The sequence below is a fragment of the Acyrthosiphon pisum genome, chromosome A1 (assembly GCF_005508785.2).
Source record: "Acyrthosiphon pisum isolate AL4f chromosome A1, pea_aphid_22Mar2018_4r6ur, whole genome shotgun sequence".
Classification (NCBI taxonomy): Eukaryota; Metazoa; Arthropoda; class Insecta; order Hemiptera; family Aphididae; genus Acyrthosiphon; species Acyrthosiphon pisum.
In genome coordinates, this window is record NC_042494.1 from 151839109 (window position 1) to 151857903 (window position 18795).

General features: G+C 27.0%; 2 protein-coding genes across 8 annotated transcripts; both read right to left on the bottom strand.

Annotated features, from left to right (window-relative positions):
• Window positions 1-876: 876 nt before the first annotated feature.
• Window positions 877-14482, bottom strand: LOC100162055 (C-Jun-amino-terminal kinase-interacting protein 4). Of its 7 annotated transcripts, XM_016808229.2 has the most exons (24): window positions 14341-14482; window positions 14112-14269; window positions 12286-12479; window positions 12119-12213; window positions 11953-11988; window positions 11749-11787; window positions 10469-10486; window positions 10271-10385; window positions 10013-10157; window positions 9695-9876; window positions 9306-9500; window positions 8668-8905; window positions 6581-6766; window positions 6327-6504; window positions 5940-6170; window positions 5732-5845; window positions 4633-4792; window positions 4352-4571; window positions 4103-4274; window positions 3475-3588; window positions 3225-3389; window positions 2443-2574; window positions 2240-2359; window positions 1172-1299 (listed from the first exon to the last, which is right to left on the bottom strand). In XM_016808229.2, the coding sequence occupies exons 2-23, from the start codon at window positions 14151-14153 to the stop codon at window positions 2274-2276; spliced, it is 3057 nt and encodes a 1018-aa protein (XP_016663718.1). In that variant the 5' UTR covers window positions 14154-14269; window positions 14341-14482; the 3' UTR covers window positions 1172-1299; window positions 2240-2273. The 7 variants fall into 7 exon arrangements, with proteins under 7 accessions (XP_008187789.1, XP_008187788.1, XP_008187791.1 ...); XM_008189567.3 differs by lacking the exon at window positions 2240-2359 and having other exon boundaries at window positions 877-1299; window positions 5732-5842; XM_008189566.3 differs by lacking the exon at window positions 2240-2359 and having other exon boundaries at window positions 877-1299.
• On the bottom strand, window positions 14203-17895 carry LOC103310640 (JNK-interacting protein 3). The gene is made up of 4 exons (XM_008189572.2): window positions 17602-17895; window positions 16525-16645; window positions 14341-14530; window positions 14203-14269 (listed from the first exon to the last, which is right to left on the bottom strand). Exons 1-4 carry the CDS (start codon window positions 17893-17895, stop codon window positions 14203-14205), a joined length of 672 nt encoding a protein of 223 aa, XP_008187794.1.
• Window positions 17896-18795: the final 900 nt, after the last annotated feature.

Below are 18795 nucleotides of genomic sequence, written 5' to 3' on the forward strand. Positions count from 1 at the left end.
CCAATTTAGGAAAGTTTTTTTTGCGTGATTTCTAACTTGCTTTTGATTAGACATACGTGAGTATTGTCTCATTCTCATGGTAATATAATAAGTAATTATAAATTACATATTTATAATTATATTTAATTACATATTCATAAATTTTTCATATTTCATAAGTCTATATATAAATATTATGTTTATAAAAGTAAAATTCTAAATGTAGTAAATCTAGTACGTCACTAGATAGCATCACAGTCGCAAACGTACATACCCGTACAACTTTGTGACCGGTGTCCCACCCTCCCCCTGCCCGGAGTGTCCAGTCCTATGTAGTAGTTCGTGGTTTAATCATATTTTCAACTATTACACGATTAAGACGTTTTTAGATCGAGCAACTAGCATTAGGTACAATAGATTATAAAAATACAATAAACAGCAAAAACTAAAATGTTGGTATCTTATAGGTTTAATATTAATATCATAATATTATCCAAAACACATATTTTATTTTTTTTAAATAAAAATAACGTATTTAAAACTTAATAACAAACAAAATTAAAAAGACAAAAAAAAATATTTTTACTTAAACGAATAATAAACCACTAAGTATATCAAACAATAATTACACAATATAGCAAATATTAAAAAGTTTACGTACAAATTCAAAATAATTTACAAATAATACAGTTTAGATTTTTTTTTATAATTCTATACTTTATATTTATATGATATATGTATAATAATAATGAACTAAATTAATTAATTTTGGTTAAAATAAAATTGTTTAAGACATATATTAATTATATTTTATTTATATGCTTGAGTCGACTAAAATGTTTTATACAACAATGTAAAAAATGTTTATATAAATAATAATTAAGTCTAAAATATGTTAAAAAAATGTAATTATATATTGTCCAATAAAAAAAATCAACAAACAACAGTTAGTTATAAAAAAAAACCTCAAAAATGTACTAAATGAGTTATAAATCACAGCACAATATAACATAATGTAAATAATAATATAACAGATGAGGATAATAAATAAGGTAACAAAAGCAATAGTTAGTAATAAAATGATATAGAGGAAGAATTGGCTATATGGTTGGATTCAATTCAGTTAAAACATCAAATATATAATATTGAGAAATGGCACTTATATGAACAAAATATAAGAAAAAATCCTATCATACTAAATTGTATTATTTAGTAAATCAACATTCAATCTTGCTTTGCTTTTAGCTTCTGTATGAACTCCCCAGAGAAATAATTGATTTTTTTCCGTCCGGTCAAAGTAGTCACCATCTCCTTGTTCATCTAAAAACCATTAAAAATATAAATAAGCTACTGTAAATAAAAAATATATATTTAATTGTAAACACATTTTTGAGAAATCACAATTTATCACTAATGTTTGTTAATTTCCATTAGGGACTAAAATGGATTTTAGTCGGCGATTTACATATAATAAACATTTTGTAGGAATAAAGGTTATTTTCAAACAATATTATCAATATTACAATCAAGTAATAAAATACACGGATTATCATTTTATATTAATAATTAATATACTATTATTTTAATACACTGTATAAGTTTACTGGATGAATCACTTAACAAACTCATTGTGCTGTATAAGAGGATAATGGATGTTCTAAAGAATCAACCTGTATAATATACAGTGTATATCAGAAGTGCTTTATTGCCTCTTGTTGCTATATGGTTTTATATTATTAAGTTTTCAACGGTGCTACAATAATGCGCTAAAAAAAAGCGGTGGCATAGCAGGAAACATTAAAAATTGTTTGATATAATAAATTATTTTTTTTTTCAAATACAATAGTATATATAAATTTGGAATGACACTGAAAAATATGGTTGATGTACCGATAATACATATTGAGTGAACGCTGGCAGTCGCATAGCAATTAACATGTTACATAGTTACCTATAAACTCTCTATATTGGAAATTGATGTAAATGGTACATTATATAATTTACAGTAAACATTTTCAATTGCTAGATTAAGCTTAGTTTAGGTAAAATTCTTTTTAAATATTCAGCACATTAAATTGTTTTTCCAAACAAACAATGGTGTGTTTGGATATAACAGACATAACAGATTAAAATTATTTAATGCTATTTATAACTATTAGTGCTAATAAAAATATGACAATATTTTAAGACAGAAGTCAAGAAGTTGAACCACATCAGTATCAAAAGAGAAAATTAAAGCTAAACCGATAATTATAAATACCATTTTAATATTTGAGGGAAATTTTTATAACTTTTTAGCAATTGTCCTGTTGAATAATTCTAGACAACATGGACCAAGCGAGCAAATGGCAAGTTGCATCATTCGTTTCTTCCCCATCGGCTACAGACAAAACATTTTAAATATTTTCGTTCCTACAATTCTTTTTGTTTTAAATAGAAAATTACTATTAATAATGTATTTACCAGATCTAAAATCTATATAACCTTCACCACCAGCTATAATCAATGTGGATGTCAAATGTTCAGCATCGGGTACACTTTCAACAATTGGATCATCTTGTTGAATAGCAGAAGCCGCTGAAAAACCTCCAGATCCTATAATAAAAATATATTTGGTCATTATACGTTTATTCATAATTGATTATCCTTTTAGAAGAAGTTAACTGCAACTGACAAAGCTCTAATATAAATTTGAAGATTATGATAAAGTGTGTAATGAACCAGCTACTGAAGCTGTTTTATTAACATAAGTTATTTGACACTGAACACATTTATTAAAATTGTATGGGAAGCAACGGGATTTGAGTTATTTTTTTACATTTATTAACATATATACGTTTTTAGGCTGTGTACAACATTTTATTTTCTGTCAGATTTTTTGTAAGGTTTTAATTGTCATTGTAACTTATTTACAAAAACATATATATGTTTCATAGATTTTCCTTGTAAAAGAAAAATATCGAGTAGCACGTTATGGTTTTTTATTTTTATTTTTAAAATGTAAAAATATCATAAATTCAAAGGCTGAAATGACAAATCAATTTCAATTTCCATAAATATTCATAAAACAATTAAGTAACCAATGAGCAACATCATAAAATTCTATAGGCGTCTATGAATAAGAAATAGTTCTCATTATATATTCATAGGTATATTTTAATTTTGAACAATTTACAAAAAATATTTTATAAATAAATATCAGGCATTTTTAAATTTCATAAATTTGTTTATAACATATAATTTACCTGGTACAGACACAAAAAACTTTACTGAATCTCTAAATCCGTGTACAGACAGTTGAGCATGGGCCATTGAGCAATATGGCGTGAAACTACTTGGTGTTATCTCTTGAGTCTTTGGTTCTGAGTATACTTTCACTTCTTTATTAATTGGAAAACCTAATAGACCTTCTAAACATTAAAAAAAAATTATATATTAGGAGAAACATTAAACTTGAGTCAAGTTAGTAATGTTAAGCAAATAAATATATCTTACTATCTAAAAGAGGGACTGATATAACTACACCAATTCCAGTGCCAATCCATAGCCTGTTAGAAGCAACTAACATTGCTGTAATCCTAATACATGATAGTTGCGGTTTATCAGATCCTGTTGATGATATTTTTTTATCATAATTATTTCAGTTAAAAAAAAATTATTTTGTTAAGAGAATGGAACACCGAAATTTGATGTCTCTGACTAACATAGCAAATTGTACACTCAGCAGATCACGTTTAGCTCAGTTAGTTTAAAAATTAGAGTGAATAGACCTCTTATAAAATTTAAAGGGAAGATTATATTATCTAGACAATGTCATGAGCTTTTTATTATATTTTAATTTTAATGTAAGTTATAAGTATTTTAAAATTGTACATTGTTATACATCTAAAAATACTCGTGGCTCTCTTTAAAATTAAAATATGATAAAAAGTTTATGACTTTGCCTAGATAATAATCTTACCTTTAAATTTTATAAGAGGTCAATACACTATAATTTTTAAACTAACCGAGCTAAACATAATCTGCTGAACGTACAATTTGCTATGTTACGTACTTGTAAGACAGAGACAACAAATTTCGGTGTAACGTCTTCTTAATTAATTAATTATGAAACTAGATTTACCTAGCATTTTGATAATAAATGGTTGTACATCAACATCTTGTAAATGGTTATAATTATATGCATGATAAAGTCTTATCGTTGAGTCAAGTCGAATTGATACCCAGACGCCGTCTCCAACCCAAACCATGGTGCGTACTTTGCTTTCTTTATGAGGATGTGCTTCTAATGTATGCTAAATTATTTATACATAATTATATATTTTATTTCCTACATTTTATGCCATTTATGTCAATTTATTATTATACATACAATAACAACTAATGAGCGTGGATGAATAATGTGCACTTTGTTTTTATAACCACACCAAACACGTTTGCTATTAACAGATACTAGGCATCGCGCTGCATTTTGAGGTGGCCCTAATGTCACACTATGATATTTGCTTAAATCCCATCTACCGTCATCATCACGCCGAAATACAACTACTGTTCCGTTAGCCAAAGCACACAAGACACGACCATCAACATAACTATAAAAAAAACATCATTAAATAAAATATAACAATTTCAATACAAATAAAATGTCCTTACATGATACTTAACACAGCGTCTTTCAATTTTACCGAGTGTAAACATCGCCTCCACTGTGATTTAGCAGAATGTACAAATATACAACCATTTTCAAATCCCAACCAAACAGTAGGTAAGACACTTGACATTTTATCTAGATCTTCTTTGGCTATTCCGTTTTCTGAAATAGATGGATAATATAAATAATTAAATCAAATTTAAATAATAAATAATAGTATGTAAAAATATTAACTCAAAATAGTTTAAGAAATAATCCTTGGTACAACATAATATTACCTAAACATATATATACTCAAATAAATAAATTACAACTCAGAGCTAAAAATCAATAAAAAGTTAACACTATAAATAAAGACATCTAAACAACAAAAAAAATTGAAACACAACCACACCAGTGCTTAAATTATATTATAACTACTATTAACTTTTACAAACACCAATTAGTATAAAGCTCGCAAAGCCTTAACCATATGGACAATACATTAAATTAAATTTATCATTAAAAAAAAACATTATGAAACAACTTAAACATTTAGTTGGAACCCATATCAATTATCAATGTTTAAGTGCAATTTCAATAATAATTGCCAACGTACAAAAGTATAGAAATGAAAACTTGAAATATAGGTAAAAGCATATTATAATTAATATTGTACTGTTTACTGTTTTCTTAACAGAATACTTTAAACTGTTTTACTTTTATATAGGAATATTTGAGTATTACAGTTTGAAATACATTGATAATCAGTGAAAAAAATGAAATGCATTTCAACATACTTTAGGAGTTAAGAGAAGATTAATGTGTTTCTAAATTACTAAAACAGCTATTGTTTTTGTTTGAGAATTGTGTAAACCATATTTTAAATTCATTGTTACTAACTAATTATACTTTTTTTTTAATGACTCCAATTGTATTATTAATTTTCGTTTTAAAATGATTCAAAATGGGCTATTTAGTAATAATTTCAAAAATAGTTTAAATTACTTCGATTATAAAATAAAATGATAAGATTATTATTATTCATGACCCAAAAATAATAAATATTTTCTATAAATAGTAAATATACAAAATTGAAAATTTTGTTTAGAAATAAATTACCATTTAGAGGATCAGATATTCCATCCTTTATGATACCTTCTTTCAATAGGCTAGGTCTTCTTGATATTTCACAGCTATAACTATCTGGTTGAATAGAATCTGATATGCTATCTTCTAAGAGCAAAATACAAACAATAGCACAAACACAACAAGCAGCAAATTCAGGCATTAAAAAATAAAAGCCATCTTAGAAATAATTGATACTTACCATCATCATCCTTATCAGAGTTTGTGTCACTTAATAGTTCATCTGCTTTATGATTATCATCTAAATAAGTTTCTTCACTGCCAGCTGCACAACTAACAAACATAATTTTTCCGATTTCAACATCAGATTTCTTATCTTTTGGTAATTGCTTGTCCTCTTCTGTAACCTCTTCAGTTTGCTCAGGTTCACAATTTATAACATCATTATCCATATAATCATTTTCTAAAGCCCCTATAAAATATTGTAAAACACATTTATTGTCAATGTTATGATTACATAAAGTTTACAAGATTTAGAAAGATAGTTAGCAATATACATAGGCAAATATATAGTATAGTATTATATTTTTCATACTAAAAATACAATCAGTTTATAGATTATATTTACCTGGTACTGAAGCAATACAACCAATATGAGCTTGACAGGAAATATGAAATGTCTCTAACACAATATCAGGCTTATTGGCATCAATAATGACTACTTTAGTATTATTATTAGTTGTAGTACATATCCAAATAAGTGACGATAGCACTAGTTCTGATTCAACATTTGATCTACTATTTTCCTAAAAGAATCAAAGTTCTGAATCAATTTTAGAAATACATTGTAGTTAGGCATATACTATTGAAACAAAATATTACTTTTAACTCTTCGTCTAATTTTTTCATTTCTAAGCTTTCATCAATTGTATCACAATGTTCTGTGTTTTTACTAATGGGTTCTTCCATATTATTATTATTATTATTGTAAAATACACTGGCTCCAACAATTTCCCCGCCATCTTTAGTAACACCACCACTAAGATTAACTCCTGTAGCGCACCACATCTGAAATAAACAAAAATATTCAAAATATTAATATGATTAAAAAAAATCTTGAAATTTCTTGCATAAACTAGATACTGTTTTTAGTTCATGGTTTTGGATGGCTACCAAACAACCATAAAATTAAATTTTTAATTGAGATACAATTTAAAAAAAGGTGGGCAAAAGTGGGTGTTGCTCTGCTGTACAGAAGATTACAAGTGGATCACTGTAATGGATGACGTTAAATTTGAATTCAATGATATGATATCATCGTATAAGAAAAACGATTCTGAGCGAAAACGGTCAGTCAGCCTATGATATCACTAAGTATATTTATTATTTGATGATATTCTTGTGAATAAAGTAATTTATATATATTATAACCTATTTACGTGGAACCTTGTTTTACATTTTCAATCCTTAGCTATAAAAGTTGAACATTTTATAAATTTTTAACTAGATAATAATTATTAAATTTTAAATTTGATACATTTAATCAACATTTGAACTTTAAATTCTTATAAAAAAAAATTGTGCCTATGTATTTTTAAATTTTTCAACTGATATTGTAATAATATAGCAGGAGCCTTGCATTAAATTTTCACGCTTTTTTACCCAACAAATAAAATTTTATTGATATTTATAGAAAAAAAAAACTAAAAAAATTAAAAATTAACAATGTAAACAGTTAAAAACAAATCAAAATATTTTTAAAATTTTATCGTGTATAGAAAATGCAAATATAAACAACCAGTAAAAATTAATACGTTAATTTGTTTTCGAGTTACACCAAAAACGAATTTTGCGTAAAAATTCCTATTTTTCCTAAATTATTCCCGGCGCTTTTGAAAACTACTGAAAGTTTTAAAATTTGACCTCCTAAAGGCACCAACTGGATTCACTTTCCCATCAAACAAGATATTGTTGAAAAAAAATCAAAGCAGTTTTACTGCCCCAAACCGCGAGGATAGACACAATAAAAAAAACACACACATCGTTGTAAAATCTTATAATTCATCGATTCGGTCAGAATCTAAAAAAGATTAGTTAATTACTGTTGTTTATAATAATGTTAAACATTTTTAAATACTTTAGGTATAATAGAAAATTATTAAGAATTTGAGGTTTATTTAGAAATATATAGAAACTTCTAAATACAGGACACTTTTGGTCACTAAAATGTTGTCTGCTATTCAGAGTGTTTAGTAGTTTGTAGAAAGTTTGTACTTAGTTTCCAAAAATACATCTGCTATTTGGAGATGTGCAGTATTTAGAGGTATTCATTAGAGTAGGTTTTACTGTATATATTATTTATAAGATGTATCCACCAAAAAAAACAAAATTCTAAATAGTGTTATAAAACTCAAAACTAGGACATGGCTTGGATTTATTTGAAAAAATAATCATTGGTATTCAACAGAGTTGGTTAAGTTATTTTTAAAAAGTAACCATGTTACCTTAATGTTAAGAATAAAAATGAAATATATTTTCTTTACTTTTTTTTATTTTCGGTATAAGTAAATATGTGGTTTAAACCATGAAAACTGAATTATGACGAGTTAAATCATTTAATAAATAAATAATATAATATTTATTTGTAAACCCAATACCTGCATTATAAAAATTATAGTTTTAGTATTATTTTTTTTTTAAACTCAGAATACTCAAAACATTTACACGTTATACTCAATGAATTAAGTATCAAATGCTATATTTATTTCATATTGTTATAAGGAAAAAAAACTAACGAAAATATAGAATGAGTGACAAAGTAATGTTGTGAGAGTAAAGCGTTACTTTTGGGCACATAATGTTCAATCATTTAAAAAACTAGATAAATATTAAATAATATTAATGGAATAATACTAATATTGTATTAAAACTCTTTATATTTTATAAGATCAAATTAAATTAATAATTACCTTCATTCCAGGTTCAGTATCAGCAAGTGGTGAGCAACAATTTACTAGAACTGGAACTGGGTAATTCGTACTTGGGCTATTAGATTGCTGTGGCATACTTAAAAGGGGCCTTCCATTTGAAGGATCAGCTGGCATACTCCAACCATATGCTTGTAACCAGCTTTCTTCTCTAGGAATATGAGTACGTATTCTACCAAAATGTACACGTCGATCAGGACGCTTAGATTTGTCATTAAAGCTAAATATAATTAAACAAAGTTCATTAAAATAATAGAAAGTTATATATAAAATTTCTCTAGGACCAACCTAATCAAATTTCTTTTTGGATGTGTGGATTTTTTACATATATTATATGATAAAGTTCAAATGTTTATGCCGAGATATTGTTTGAATAGAATTATAAAAATAATATTCCAATCTGTAACCGAATATTAACCAATATTATTGAATAAATAAAATAATAATCATTATCCCGAAAGTTGTAGAGGAAAAATACATAAATGTTTTAATTCTCAGTAATGAGCATAGACATTATTTTTAATTCAATATAAATGTATTTTATGTTTTGTTAGTAAATCCCATTAGCCATGCAAAAGATTAGTCCTCGAGAAATACAAACTAAATAATAAAATACTCACATGTCGTCTTCATATCGACTATATCTTCCTCCTTCTATCATACTACGTCTTTTCATTATGCTAGGGGGACCAACTTGATGTGATGATGGATCGTAATGAATTGATCTTGGACGCGCAACTACGCCTCCTCCGCTATTTCCACTTCCAAGTCCAGTATCGATTGGTTTGACACTGGTTCCAAATAAGTTGCTAAAACTGTAAGAAATATTTTATTTTGATAAAGTGATGAAATAAATATCAAATAGTATAATATACAAAGCTACTGCATTATACCAAAAATCAAGTTATTTGTGCATATTCATATTTTATTTGATTGATTTGGTTTTTGTGGGATAGATAATGAAGCACTCTCTTTACACCATTCAGAAACCAAATAATTAATCACTTACAGTCTCCACACACCCTGTTTTTTTTTCTCATTTGGCTCCAATCGAATGGCCCGTACAGTTTCTTGCCAACGAAGTGATTCTTCTAAATCCATTAGTTGTTCTTTGAATTTATTTCGTTCTAAAATAACTCTAGCCATTTCAACACGAGTAAATCTCTTACGTTCTGCATATGATTTCTCTTCCTGCAATCGTATTTAAATATTTCATTATAAATTATAAAACAATATGTATTAATATTAAAGATAGTTAAAAAATGTATATTATATTATATTAAATTATGTCTTTATAAGTTGCAAAATTTAATATTTAATTAGTTACATCAGAATCAGATTTATTCAATTTGAGCTGTTCTAGTTCTTGCTTTGTTTTTTTAAATTCTTCCTCAACTTCAGATGCTTTCTGAGCCAAACGAACATTTAGCGTTTGCAAAGCTTTCAACTCTTCACGCAAAATATGTTGCTCACTAATTTAATTCAAATTAAATAAAAACAATTGTAAAAACATATTTTTGAAACCTTAGAAAGAATTGTGAATAACAACAGTACAATTTACTTTTCAAATAACATTAAAAAATACCTTGTGAGTTCATCAACTTTAATAATAAGATCATCTTTAACAATGTTGAGAGCATTTTTTGTGGCCAATAGTTCGGTATTTTCTTTAATGAGATTTTCAACTTCCTTTCCCATACCTTTAAATTATTACAGTAAAACAAATAGTTAATACCTAATAAAATATAACTTTAAGAAATTGTTAGTTAGATGTTAGTCTTACCGAAAAAGTTATCATTAACTGTTTTATGGTTTCAGACGGACACAAGAGCATATGGTTTGAGTTACAGCAGCAAAAACATACGAAACAAGTTATATTTAGTTAAATATAATTTGTTATTTTAAATAAAAGTTTTATATACAAAAAACTTTAATAGTATTAATCTTACATAATATTAATGCATATATTGAAGTTTAATTACTAGGGAATGGATTTTAATGCATTATATTATTTTCTCATCCCCTAATAATGAATATAATATTTAATAAAAAATGTAATAACAATTTTTGATTAAAAACATGCAAGAAAGCTAAATAATATAGTGCAATTATTTAAAGTAAAACAATAAATTGATATGCAAATAGCCAAATATTAAGCGACATTTTAATAAATTGAATATAAAATAGTTGCTATAAAAAACAATAATAGTTTTTTTTTTAATAATTTTTGTTTCTAAGACTTGAATATGTTCTAATTTTTCATATAGGACCATTGAAGATTTGAATATTATTTTTTTGATAATTATAAGCATAAATAGATTTTGACACAAATAAAGAAAAGTATCGAATACACAATTTATAAAATTAAGTAAACAAGTACTACTAAATAACTAAAATATCAATAATTTGTAAAATTGTTCTGACTAAAAATATGATTTATTAAAAATATATATTATACATGTTGCTGATTGCATTTCAAATTAAAAAAGTTTCTAAATTATTTTTATAAAAATAAACAAAATAGTTGAACACACATGCTTAGGTCATTTAGTATCCGAAATAGTATTAATTAACTAATTTGTATTTTTAATTTAATAATATTCAGTGTAATAAAATACTTAATTATTTCTCTATGGTCATATAAAATTAGGAATTAAATTAAATAAAGCAGTTTTTATCTTCTCAAATACAGCATTGATCAATATTGTTTCTATATTTCCATATTATAATGAATCCATGCCATGGTAGTTTTCGTGCATGGAACTTATCATTTAGTTATAATTCACCAACAGTTATAATAAGTTGAATGATCGTACAGCTCACTGAGACAGAGCTGTGAGACCATTAACGAAAAATGTAATATGTTATAAAATGTATACAACAAATGATTTATTGTAAAATGATAGAACATGCAATTAAACCAATTTATTAAATAGACAAAAAACTGGTTAAATCATTTAAATTGATATGAATTTTTAAATATTTTTTTGGTTTTCGACACACAAGAATATTTAATAGATGGATTACAAGTTAAGTATAAAGAAACTAGAAGAGATGTCATACCTATCGAGAGTGGAGTTTCTGGTTCAGTCTCACTGCTGACTGTCGATGAAAAATTATGCAAAAAAGAACATGCAAAAAATAATAACAATAAATGCTGTGCGTTTTTAACAAAGTATAATTTCAAAGAAAGCAGAACTAAAAAGGCCATAAAACTAAGTTTTTCATTTAATCAAAGCATAGAACAATAACGATAATATTTCATACCAGATGAAGCATAATCTCCAGGATGTACCCAATTTCCTGAAACACATACAACTATAATGTAATCAATTGTAAAATAATAAAATATATATTTATAAATATATTTGTAACATAATTAAAATAAATTAAAGGATTATAACTAAAACAATTCAATAAATATATTAACTACCAGTAATTTCCGGTACTTCTTCTGAATCTATTTGTACTTCATGGTCTTGGAAGCTGAATTCTTGATACAAAACATTAGTGGCAGGTCTCTGTTCTCTATGAAATTAATATTAAATTATTGAAATTAATTTTTGTTAAAATATTTTTGTTTAATGTTCTCAATATTACCGTTGTGTATGACTACGCCCACTAAGTGACATTATAGCATTTTTGGGAGTTGCTTCTATCTCTTCTACTATTTCTGGGACTTCGTCAGGGCTACTGTCATCAGCTTTGCTTATCGAATTTAAAGTTTCAGACCAACCTCGTTCAGATATTTGATCAACTCGTAAACGTGATTCTGCCTCAGAAGTTTCAAGATCCTATAATGAATTTGTAAAATAATTAAGCATTTTGTGGTTAGATAAATTATAAAACTTCAAACAGTTATAAATCTCTTTTTAAACCTCAACTCTTCCCATTTGAGTAGAGGCTTCTCCTCCCCCCCTAAATGCAACAACTAATTTTGATATAGAGGGACATTATTCCTAATTTTAATTTTATTACATTATATTATTGTCTAGCATGTATAAGCAACTGCACCACCCACCAATGATAAACATGTTGTACCAAAAATCGGCTTTTCATTAAAGAGATAATTCAGGGACATTGCTAGTAGATAGATACTAGCCACTAAAAGTCTCTATATTTTATATGCATGATGTATCCTATTTATTATACGTAAACAGTAAAATTAAATGTTTTGATAGTTTAATAAAATTATAATTTTTATTGGCTGCAATACCAAATATTTAAAATACTCTTACTATATAAATGGCTCCCCTCTCAAACGTGTTTTCACTATAAAAGACCTAGGTATACATTTCAGCCACTATATTAATGTTACCACCTATAAAGCACTGAAAGTCTTGGGTTTTATAAAGCTCAATACTCAAATGTTTAGCTCTGTCCGTTGTCTGCGTACACTTCACCTATCTCTTGTGCGCCTTATTCTAGAATATGGTATGATAGTTTGGCACCCCTACCTAGCAAAATACCAGCTAAGACTTGAAAGAGTCCAAAATAGGTTTTTATCTTATATCTCTTTCTTACTCAAAATCGAGCATCCTCAGCATGACTACTGGTACGTGCTTTTAAAATTAAACATTCCTACGCTTTCTATTCGGCGTTTTGATGCTGATTTGCGCTTTATTCAAGGCCTATCTGTGGATCAATAAATGCCCCAGATCTCCTATCTTCCATTAATTTCCATGTCCCATCCTACCCCTCAAGGCATCACACACCCTTTCATATCCCCACTCACTCCACATTTTACGGTAATAACCATCCACTACACCGTATGCTTCGTTATGCCAATAATGCTATGTAGTCTATTCATATTTATTTGCCCCTTTTAACTGTCTATAGTCCGGCCCACGAGTGTCCATACATGCTAACGCGTCCGTCGCTGCGCATCGGTTCCCCTTCCATTCGCCGAATCATACTGATAGGAAGCCGGACAGCGATGATCGCCAACAGCCGTCGTTGACATTTATGTATACGTAGCGACAGTAGTAAACACGTTTACAAAATTTGACTAATTCGTTTTTATAACTGGTCTTTTGTGTCGTTACGTTATAAGTTTATAACGTATTTTTTTACGAGTTTTTTTATTCAATATGGAGAATCATATAACACCCCCAAAACGCAATTAATTAGCCGTGTTTTTATGAGCCACTGTATTCACATTTCCGAGTGATGGGAACGACACTATGGTAGAAGGAAATTCGGACAGCAGACGTCACGTACGCCAGTATCGGATACGCGGTTTACGTATGGACTCTCGTGGGCCGGACTATATATACTATATATTGTAATATTGTTACTGTTCTGTTATTGTTCATATACTTTTTGTAATTGTCGTTTGGCGTAAATAAAAATAAAATAAAATGTAAAACTGAAATATAATTTATCATTCAATTAATAAACCATAAAAAGTATGTATTATTACTTACTTGATTTTGTAATTCGTTTTTCAGACTAGAATTGGAATGCATACTTCCTGGAGGAGAATTAGATATAACTAATGGATATTCATTGGATCCATCAATAGACTTTAGTGTAGAAGGACTTTTCAAGGGAACTAAACCCAAATGAAACTGGTCCAGAAGATCTAAATAACAAAATAATGACATTAGAATTAAATAGTAAATTAAATATTATTTATAGAAGTATTGATTATACCGATTCATATGGGCCATGCTCATAAAAGGCATACGCATACTTCTAGGATTATCCATACGGTCACCAGAACCCATTAAAATTTTTGTACGTTCTATGTTATCCATGTGTGTTTTAATTAATTCTGTGTATCGTTCATGCAATTTAGTGTACTCTTGTTTCATATCTTGTTCTTTTTCTTCCAATCTATAAACTAATATAAAAATATATAACTATTTATATTACTTTCAATATTTTATTCATAACTTAGGTATGTGTAACATAAAATATATTTTATACATTATACTATAATACTATAATAATCATATCATAGTTGGTACTATACTTAACTTGTAAATTAAAATAATATTATTTATCTCAGTTAAGGTTAACTTAGTTTAATTTAATACAGGGTTGATTGGTTTTTTCCACAGTATGTAACCGGCACATACTGGAAAACCATATTACTGTGGGGCGACGGTTTTTTTGGTATACAGGTTATTGCTGAAATAAGTTTAAATATCTGCTATACACTCTATATTATAAATATAATATAACATATTATTATAATATAATGTTATTTAAAAATTGTTTACTCCCTCAGCGTTTCAATGTTTTTCAGTTTTCCGGTATTGCGCGTTTTCGATAATTCGGTATACCGTTTCATACCGGTTTCAATATCGTCAACCCCCTAGATTAATATCTAAATACCTTTAAGAATATCATAAGGAACTTATAGGACATAAGCATACTTAGTGAGGATAAAAAGAAATACCTCCCAAACTATTTTTTTTATAAATTCCCATGTTATAGTTTACCAATTTAGTAAGTTTTATATTATTTAATTTATAATACCCCAAACCAGGGATCAGCAATTAAATTCTATGGTGGTCCAGATAATTCGAAAAAAATTTTCAAAAACTAGAAAAAAAATGTAAATATTAGTTAATAACTAATGTATTTATTTTTGTGTTAAAAACGGTTTAAACTGTTTTAAGTTAATTATTTAATATAATATAATATTAACCAGTATTTTCAAGATAGAAATCAGTTAATCTTGAACGATATATTGTATTCTTTAAAGACATAATTTTGGATACATTTGTACGTGCAGCCAAAATACATCATAAAAATAGATCAAATACCTATATATTATTATTAGAGCTGGGATTTATATTTAATAAAAAACCAAAAATATGTACTACGAAAAATTTTTTTTTTTTTTTATAATTTTAACAAGATATATACAATCTGTACCCATTAGGCACAATAAGAATATGTGATATAATATTTTGTACATGAAATCGTGAGGGAAGAAGCCAACCAGTGAAGGCACTACCTAATTGTAAAAAATTTAAAAAAATATGTTAAAGTTTTAAATTAAAATACAATTCTAAATAATGTTTGAATAATTTTTGCATTCCTCTTAAGATATTAAAATTAAAATTTAAAAAAAAAATTAATATTTTATTTAACGTATCATACACAGGTTGCAGTGCATATAAAGTGTACCAGTAAAAAGGTTTATGTCTGGTAAAATATGTTAATATCCAACTATTGTGATTTACCATAAAATAAAAATCATTCCAAAATACAAAAATTCAAGTCTATACAAATATACACAAATTATATGGAAAAAAATTGGTATTAATACAACTTTCTCCTCCAAATTTGAGTACACTGTATCTAAATTGTCCTGTAAAAATGGCTCAGTCTAATGAAAATATCTAGTTTGTGTAATTGTTGCTGATAGATATTATATATTATTTAAGTTATTAACTAATATTTTGTTTTAGCTTATTAAACTATTTTTATTTCATCTAACTTCTAATTTATATTACCTATTTTAAATTTCACTTACACCAAAAAAAAAAAATAATAAAGATCATTAAATAATTTTCCAAACAGACCAAAAATGTATTAATATTGTTATTTAGGATAGTAAAACATTAAAGGGTATAAATAATAAAATTAATAGTTAACTTTGGTAAACTGATTCATTAAATAAGAGATGAATGAAAGCTTCATTAGTATTGCACGAGGTATTTCATATTACAATTTGTCTAAGGCATATTAAGCATTTATTTATTATAAAACTACATACTCTAAGTTCAATTACAAAGTATACAATACAGTTTATGTATTAATGTATGGTTATTAATTATTACTATCTAAAACAATAAAACAATATTTGCGTTAGGTACTTACCATGGTCTGAAGCATTTTTTGATTTTAATTCTAACATTCTAACAATTGATTCTAAACTCTCTATTTTACTTTGATAATCTTTTTTCTCATCTTCAATATAGTCTTCCATTTCTAAAAGTTTCTAAAAAAAAGAGTTAATAATTAATATTTTACATTGCAGATGCCAGGTACACCCTAAACATATTAGTTTAGTGGGTTAAAATAAATATTAATCCCATACCTATCAATTTTACCTGACCCATTTTTTTTTATTATATTATATTTCTTACATTAAAATCAGTTTTAAAAATCTTAGTATGTGTTAGTCAGTAATGCACACTTAAGGTTATAAATAGGTGCCACATATTACTAAAGATATTATGTAAATATAATTATATAAGAAAAGAAGGAATGCACATATATTCAGGCGTATAATACTCCACTGAGCAAAAACCATGAATTTAGATAACAGATAGAACTAAAGTTGGAATGGAAAGAATTAATCTTTCGTCTTTGCTTTAAAAAATGTTATAACTGTTATAAGTTAATGAAGGTAGTAGGTATTTAATAGGATCAATAAAAATTAGGCAAAAATTTAAAGTTTACATCATTATAAAAATTATATTATATGAATAATAGAAGAGAATAACAAAGACTAAGCACAAAAAGTGAGTGTAATTAACACACAAAATAACTCAATTTCTTATTTGAATATTAGATTTGTCTAATATATATGAGATTACTAAAAATTCAATAAATGACAAGTTTACATTTGTCAATATCAAATAGCCTAGTCACTTATGAACATTATAAAGAAGATTTATTTTGCTATCCTTCAAAAAGGTCACAGATTGTTATTATCTTAAATAGTGTTAATTTAACTCTGTACCCAATTATACATTTTTCATTCAATTGGTATGGGCCAAACAATTTGTATGTGCATTGTATAATTAATTATTACTTATACATAGAAAATACAACATTATCTATCAGAATGAAGTATAACTCTCAAATACTCTAGCTTCTAGAAAAAAATTAAATGAAATCTTAACATATTTGGGCAGTTTTATAATATTCTAGTAATAATTTAACACATACCTGTTCTGCGGATTTCCTTAGTTGTTTTTCCCTCTCATATTGAGTAACTAATTGTTCATTGTCTTCTCGTAGTAGTTCAACTTCTACCTCATGTTCTTGATTTTCCGTGTGGGAAAGATCCAAACATTCCAACACATTAACCACTAGTGGCATCAAATTTTTCACAACTTCTTCATCATACTTGGATATCATTTTTTCGAATTCCTGATAAATACTACCAGCTAGTGATTGTACTTTTTCAGACATGACGACATGGGTGTCGTCTTGAGTCCCGTACACTACTTCTTGAGCCATTTAGTCTGAATATTGTCAAATAATTAAAAAGTCCAAATAACAGTTGGAGAAAATTTATTTTTCATTAATACAAGTATAATAATTGTCATATGATGACACATAGGTAATCAACATTATAAAAGATGATATTATATTATGTACATTATTAATACACATAAAATTAATTACAACGTAAAAAACATTAACATTGTCTTTTGAAAACTACTAAGCGCATTGCTAGTAGCCACAAAAATACAAGATCATTAAAACTTAGAAGTTAAAATACTTTAACGCTACGGAGTACAGACTACACAGAGTACAGAATATATTATAGTTTGATCTAATATAGTAATATTATAGTAAATTTTACTGTTGTAGTATGGACTCGGGGTTAATTGATTACAACGCATTGATAATGGCGTTGCAAATAATAAACAGATGATTACAGTGTTGCCGACTACCACATTTGGCAATGAGGAACAATAAATTGCGCAGTATATCAGCACCACGCGATTTTTGCAACTTTTTTTTTTGTGAGTCAATAATCGCGAGTCGTGACTGTAAATCGAGGTTTTAAAATTGACTGTGCAAAAAAAATCTACGCAAATCATTAGTTAACTTTAACCACTCGACTTACTTTTCTATGACCTTAACCTTGCCAGTTACCAGATCAAGTACGACAAGTATTCGCTCCTATGGGTATACGGACTAGTTATATAATAGATGTTCCATCTATTTATATTTTATGTATCTATAACCGTACCTATACTCGGATACTCCATTCCAAAAGAGAATATGGTGCAGGCGGCAGTGTCAGCCTGGCACACCAAAGGCCCACGAATCAGTTTTTTAAGGGGGCCCCAAAAGGGAAATACAAAAGTCTCAAATAAATGTAGATGACATTTTGTAGAACAACACATT

Bases quoted from the DNA above. Each gene is read 5' to 3' on its own strand.
- LOC103310640 (XM_008189572.2), bottom strand. From the start codon at position 17,895: ATGGCTCAAGAAGTAGTGTACGGGACTCAAGACGACACCCATGTCGTC. The intron at 14,531-16,524 runs GTAAGTACCTAA...TTTTTATATTAG, and splicing joins AAAAAATGCTTCAGACCATG to TTTATAGATTGGAAGAAAAA. The intron at 14,270-14,340 runs GTATAATCAATA...TTTGTTATTTAG, and splicing joins AGCATGGCCCATATGAATCG to ATCTTCTGGACCAGTTTCAT.
- LOC100162055 (XM_008189566.3), bottom strand. From the start codon at position 14,153: ATGCATTCCAATTCTAGTCTGAAAAACGAATTACAAAATCAA. The intron at 11,788-11,952 runs GTATGAAATATT...TTTCATCGACAG, and splicing joins TGGAGATTATGCTTCATCTG to TCAGCAGTGAGACTGAACCA. The intron at 4,793-5,731 runs GTAATTTATTTC...CATCTATTTCAG, and splicing joins AATATCTGATCCTCTAAATG to AAAACGGAATAGCCAAAGAA.